Source organism: Fulmarus glacialis, unplaced genomic scaffold (genome assembly GCF_000690835.1).
Source record: "Fulmarus glacialis isolate BGI_N327 unplaced genomic scaffold, ASM69083v1 scaffold30767, whole genome shotgun sequence".
NCBI classification, from domain to species: domain Eukaryota; kingdom Metazoa; phylum Chordata; class Aves; order Procellariiformes; family Procellariidae; genus Fulmarus; species Fulmarus glacialis.
The window spans coordinates 19,764-26,581 of record NW_009225588.1 but is presented as its reverse complement, the minus strand read 5'-3'; the positions used below and the strand labels follow the sequence as shown (position 1 = coordinate 26,581).

The 6,818-nt window shown below is 46.2% G+C and overlaps 1 protein-coding gene across 1 annotated transcript in view; it reads left to right on the top strand.

Annotated features, from left to right (window-relative positions):
• Window positions 1-3,521: 3,521 nt before the first annotated feature.
• LOC104080227 (glypican-1) overlaps window positions 3,522-6,818 on the top strand; it is a gene marked incomplete at both ends in the record, with an annotated part of 21,142 nt that continues 17,845 nt past the window's right edge. Inside the window, one exon of the mRNA XM_009582538.1 lies at window positions 3,522-3,913. Within this exon, the coding sequence (XP_009580833.1) occupies window positions 3,522-3,913 (392 nt within the window). The remainder of the gene's footprint in view (window positions 3,914-6,818) is intronic.

Below are 6,818 nucleotides of genomic sequence, written 5' to 3'. Positions count from 1 at the left end.
GCAGTGCCAGATGGGGGTGCTGGGGGCTGTGGCAGCCCTGACGTGGGCTTGCCCCACTGTGATTTCCTTTGCCCGCGCTCATGTGTGATGCTGGGACAGGAGAGAAATGCTGGATGAGAGGCTCCCAAGTTGTAAGTCATCCTCCTGCAGCCTCTCATCTGTTGGTGGAGTAGCCAAAACTGCCTAGAAGTGGGTGCACACAGCTGCTACTCTGGGGACAGAGCCATGGCAATAAGCAGGGGTGCTCAAGTGCTTTGCAGAAGCAGAGCAGTCTGCGTAGATGTGATGAATCAGGGTTACCAGGATGGGTGCTATCTATGTGCCAGTAACACTTGCCAAGTTTTAATTACGTATTGTACAATTATTCAGTGTAGATGAGGCCTTTTGGTAAAATGAAAGCTCTCACCTGTGTTAGCACCCTGCGGTTCATAGCGATAATTTTGTCACACGAAAATATTGCCCTGTGCCGCTGTCTTTGGGACTAGCGACGGCTGAACTGTTCGAGGTGGGGGGAGATGCAGACTCCAGTGAGTCCCCTGGGCTGGATGAGAGGCCCCGGGCTTTGCAGAAAGCTTGTCCTACCCTGGCAGAGAGCTCCCCTCTGGGAGTAGGAGCTGGGATGTGGACAGTAGGGCCACAGGGAGAGGGCAGGGGTCAAGCCGCCCTTTGTCTTGAGATTCAAGAGGAGAGGCTTTGATGGTAGGACAACACATGCTGCCGTCGTCTCTTCTTATTAAACTGAGGTCCTTTAGCGAAGTACTTGTTGATGGGATCGGCTTTTGACTTTGTTCATATAAAACCCACCGTTACAAGGTACTTTTATAGGTGATTTAGGTACCCTGACAGCCCACAGGCAACACACACTGCTGTGTGTAGGAAGAAATCTGATTTTGTCCATGCGGATCAGTCATTTGAGAGATGGAGGGATCCTGGTACAAATGTTTGGAGATACAAACTGCCAACCAGGTGAGGTTGAATTAAGAATAAATTTCTTCTAAAAGTGCACTTGAAAACCACAGGTTTTATTCAACATTTTAGATAACACATTTTTATTTTCTGCATGATTAAATCAAACTTCTGCTAAGACCTTTTTAAAAGCACTTAAATAACATTTTAAATTATTAAGCTGTACATGATTGTGGCTGGAGGAAGCCAGGCTATTAATGCTCGGTATCAGTTTGTTAAAATACTACAAGAGGGTTCAGCATTAGCAGCCTGTGGTGCAGGTGCAGAGGGTGTTTCCACTTGTTCAGTCTGCTTGTTGAGTTTTAGCTTCATTCAAATCTGAGAAGCCAATGAGAGATTGTTAATGTAGGAAAGCTTGTATGGCCCTTCCAGTCTGTGAATGAAAATAAGACCTGTGGAAATAAGCTTTACTAGTTCTAAAATTTTAGAGGTGTTTAATTGTAGTCAGTGCCGTTCCCTCAAAAAATACTTTGTTTAATAAAGCTTTGTACCTGCAATATGCATTTTTCAGAAGCTTTTCTTTCTTTCCCCATATGTCTAGCACAGTGAAGTTAATTTATATATCTAAATACATGCTGTTTGATTTTAATTGAATAACGGTTTCCCTCCAACTACAGCTTATCATACATCACCAAAAAAAATAACAGTAATTTAGATTTAAAGAATAGTATAATCAGCATTGCTTCAAAAAGGCCCTAAAAAGTACAAATGTAATTGAAATTAAAATTATTATTTAAATCGTTTTTCCTCTCACTGACTTAAATGATGATTAAAGTTGCTTATGTAAATCAGTAAATTGAATCAGGCCGGTCCTGCTCTGAGTTCCCCACTGTGCAGTCTCGGAGAGCCTGAAGGTAGCTGGCAGCTGGGAGGATGGAAATACCTACAGAGGTTGGTAAGGGAGGAGTCGAATCTGTCATCTTCACCCTGCCGTATGTAGCGAGAGTCACATTTCTGTCAGTTCTACAACCACTGAACCTAGGGTGTAAAACCATTTAGTTGTTTATACCTAAACAAAATCAGGATGCAAATAGTTCATTTTTCGTTCTGGTGTGGATGATAATAGCAATAGACTAGTCTGACTCTAACAGCGGTCGTTACAGGATAGACCTCCATTGCCTGAGCAGCATCCAGGAGTCCTTGCATGTTTACAATGTTTTCTAGTGATGTTAAACAAGTGTCAGCTTATGTGCCAGAAGTGGATGGTTCTTGATTCAGGCTTGAGTGTCTCCTAAGGCGATAGCTGGCAGTTATGGCAAATTATGGTATTTGTAAGCAATGTCAGTTGATGCGTTCCATAAAGAAAACCTATGAGTAGCACCATGACAGTTTACTTTTTCTCTTCAATTGTTTAAGATATTCCTTAGGTTAATGACACCTACGTTCCTTTCTTCATAAAGCAGTTGAAGTTTTGTGTGCTAGCCTGAAAATTACCTGGGTGTCCAGGTTGTTATTAAAGCCTGCGGGAAGTCAGTGGGAGTTTATACTCTCGTGTACTGCTTGGAGGGGCAGTCTCACGTGCTGGCCCCAGTGAAGTGAATGTCAACAGGATTCTTCTGTGGATTTAAGAGGACTGAAAAAGTGCCAGTGATTACACTTAGTGCTTGGCCAAAAACGAATTATGTGTTCAGGGACATTTAGTCAAGGATTTTGCTATTTGGAGCCTTAATGTTGAGGCCACTAAAAATTCCATCATGGTATGATTTGGCAGAAATACAAAAATTACTTTCGTTTGCTATTAATGTGCTTCAGGACAACATGGTGGTTTAATATTGGCTTGGCATCTTTTATTGTGTACAAACCTTTCTTACTGTATCAAGTAGTTGTCTTGCATCTCTTGCCTTATGAGTAAAGATTCAGGCTCCAGGAGTCACTTGCACATCTTCCGTGTGCCTGAATTCTGGCACATGCCCTTAAACGTTCTCTGTTAACTTGTGCATATGAGCTCATCATGTGCACGATGAGCAGTGCAGAAGAAAGCTTGTAGCACCTTCCATATTGACAACTCTATGTCAGAATGACTTCCGTGGCAGTTTACATACATGGCTCAGCATGATTAGCCTGGCAGCGGTCAGGTTGCAGAACTGCATTTGGTGATAACCACATCGGGTTGCTGTAGGGTTTCTGCAAGCTACACTTAGACGTGTCCACATCGACCCACTGCTCGTGAGCCCTGGCTGGTGTGATGCCTGGCTAGGGACTGACTGGGGAAAACGGGGTTCTGCAAGTAGCAGTGTGGCCTTTTGCTGCTGGTGCAATGCAGGGAGTCCTTGGGAAACAGGCTCTGAGAAGAGCCTCCATTTTGGTGCCAGGTGAGGCTGCCAGAAGAGGCAGAGAGGCCCAGACCGTGGTTCTGTGGTGCTGGGGGTTCTTCCTTCAATCTTCTCAGCTAAGGCTCAAGACTGAGAGTGTGGGTAAGGTTGGTTGTAGGAGAAGCTCTGTTAGGGCCCTTCTCTTTTCTCAGGGCCTTCGGTTGTGCTGCCAAACAGCGCAGCCTGTTGGATTCTTGCTCGTCTAATTGATGCATCACTGTCTCCTTTTTCTTCTTGCTTCAGGTTATTTCCAGGATTTGTTGAACAAGTCAGAAAAGGCCCTTTATGATGCTTTTCCAAGCATGTACGGAGAACTGTACACTCAAAACATGAAGGTCTTCAAGGACTTGTACAGCGAGCTACGCCGCTATTACCGGGGCTCCAACATCAACTTGGAAGAGGCCCTCAATGAGTTCTGGACACGCTTGCTGGAGCGGCTCTTCAAGCTGATGAATCCCCAGTACCATATCACAGATGAGTACCTGGACTGCATGGTGAAACATGCGGAGCAGCACAAACCCTTTGGGGAAGTTCCCAGGGACCTGAAGGTGAAGGCAACCCGAGCCTTCATCGCAGCACGCTCCTACGCGCAGGGCTTTCTTGTGGGCAGCGATGTGGTCAAAAAGGTGTCTCAGGTATGTTGGGGTTCTTCCTTCTCCTCCATGCTCAGATTGGCTGGAGCCATTCAACTACTGCTGTTGGGGAGAGGAGGGTTTATTTCCCCTTACGTTTTCATTACAAAGTAAGCAGGTATTTTTCAGTTTTCTAAAACAAACTGCTTGAGGGTCACCCACCAGTGGAAGGGAGCAGCAAGCCTGGACTTCTACAGGCACTGGTAGTGCAGAAGAAGCAAGGTATAACTCACCGCAAATCAGTCTTTACCTCATTTTAACCTATGCATCAGAGTGCCAAGGAGATGTCAGCCGCTCAGGCTGTAAAGCCGTTCTGTTGCCTAGATTCCTCGCACTTCCCCAGCAGGGAAATGGCATGCCTCTAAATCATGCTGCCTTGTTTTCCTCCTTGATGGCGATATGATGTAGGGTGTGCAGAGCTGACTTGCCATGAGTGTGCTGGGAATACACGCAGAGAGATGCGTTTCAGCAGTCGGTGATGGGATTGCTGTGTCTGTTTATGTAGCCGTGTATATTTGTATAGCTTCTGTGTACAGAGGGGGTGAGTTTGTAAAGTGCATTGGGATCTTCAGGGATGAAAGGTGCTATATAAATGTAAATTAATATGACTGAATCCAGGGTTTGAGGAGGAAGGAAATTGTCTGTATTCTTTACTGCAGAAGCAGCCTTTCAGAGCCAGAAGAAGGTGATTGTCCTGAAACAAGATATTCAGGCTTTTCACACAGGTAGCGAGGAGAAAATCCATACTAAAAAATGACTTACATACTGCATGTGGAGATGGCAATCAGCAGGTATGAGAATCAGGGCATGATTAAACTGTGAATGTAAAAATACGGAATCGCAATTAATTTCCACCGAAGGTAACGCGTGGTAATGTGTAGCAGAGGATGGTACTATTTGATGGAACAAATTCAGACTTTGATCTCAGGAAGAAACATTAATGTGGTAACAGTGACAAATGCTTTAATTTATCAGTGTGGGACTATAAAACTGTTCAGCTACCCAAAAGCCTTCGTACATCTCATTAACATCACACTCTCCTGACACTTAAGACAGATAAAAGAGGAGAATGGTGTAATTTCAGGGGGACCAAAATAAAATATTTTTCATAAATCCTCTGAATGGCAGAGATTTCCAGCGTGATTATGCCTGTAGCTGAGTTTGGTGGGTAAAGCAGGCTGGCAGAGCAACTGCAGTCATGGTGTCAGCGGAAGAGAAAGACCTGAGATACCGACATGCAGCATATTTTTCCCCCACCTTCATGTAGGCTTCTGACCCACTGGATTTTGATTGCGGTCCCCCCTTTCTGAATTCTCCTCCTTCTCCTAGCATCGCTTATCAAACGGGATGTGGGGTATACGACCAGTCACAGATCCTCCTCTTTCCTCTGCCTCCCCCCAACCCGTTCCTCCAGGATGGAGGGTCTTCCAGGAGGGTCCCAACCATTCCTCTCTCTGACAAGAGCCCTCCCTGGGGTTGCAGTTAACCCGGCATGTTGCTGTTGTAGCACAATCTGCATGAACTGAGTTGGGAAACCTCAGCAAAGCCTCCCTGAGAGCTGATTTTGTAAGGAAGGCCAAAACTGGCCCATTTCCCCTGTCTTCAGGAATGGGTTTAGTAATTTAGGCAAGAGGGGGGGAGAATGCTGAGGTGGGAAGTCCATTTTATGGATGCCCTGGTAGCCCTCAGCTGTGTCTAAAATAAAACGCCTGGATTACCCACTTTCCTTTACCAGATGTGGATTCACACCAGTGCCAAATGGATGTGAAGTGCTGAATGCGATCCACAACTGGTGCTTTGGTTTTAGTCATTTTTCATGTTGCTTTATACTTCCGACTTTAGGAGAAAGTGTATAAGACTCTTATTAAGATCAGAGACTGGGATTTGACTTTCCTGTCAGCTGGTAGCAGCGGTCTTTAAAAATAACTCTTTGAGATTAAATTTCTTAGGGAGCAGCAGTGAGTGTTTTGATCAGGAAGTCTGGGGAAAGCCTGTGGAAATGGACACACAGAAATAAATTACCTAGCTTTGGCTTTCTGAAAAATTAGATTACTTCGAGTTTATTTCAAATCCCAGAAAAGCTACTGATTTCTATTAAAACCCTCCTGGTTTCATCTGCTCGCACACTTCCAGTTTAGTGTTTGTCACCTGTATCCTGTCGCTGTTTCAGGTCCTTGTGCAGAGCCTGCATTACTGGGCATCCTAGAGAAAGACTGGTGCTGTGTGCCAGGTTTTCTGGCTGTCTTAAAATGGGGAAGAGCCTGCCCCGACTGAGCTACAGGCAGGGATTTCATGAGATTTCTTTAATCCCTGCTGCCTCTCTGCTGTGCCCAAGGGGCGTTTCTTCCCCAGCCTTCCTCCTCTCGTAGGAAGCCATCACTTCGGGCAGCCCTTGGCCGGTGGCTGGTGGGCGCGCAGGGATGGTAACGGGAGCGGTGTGCTGGGAGCGGGTGCTCTGCCTCCTGCTGGGGATAAATAGTTTGAGGGCACCCAGGGAGAAAATGGCAAAACCATTTTTCATCTTTACTGCCATCCTAGCTTTTAAGGCAAAGTCACCCTGACAGACTGCAGGCTGTGACACCAAGATCTAAAGCTTTTAATGCCGTGGTTCCTGCCACCAACCTGGCCCCATGCTGACAGCGGCGGAAGCGCTGCCATCTGCACGACGGCTGTGGGAGGGGGCCCGGGGCACACACGTGGCTGGTGCGGCTCTTCGCAGCCCGGGCGGAGCAGCAGGGCTGGGGATGGGTGTGCGGGTTGGTGTGCCCTGGTGCAGGGTTAGGAGTTACCAATGTACCAACATGGGTGGGGGTGTTGGGGCAGCATCTCTGTGTTCACATTCAGGTTTTGTGTTTCTGTAGCTATTGTTCAGCACAAATTGCAGGTTTTCATTTAAGTTTCACGACGC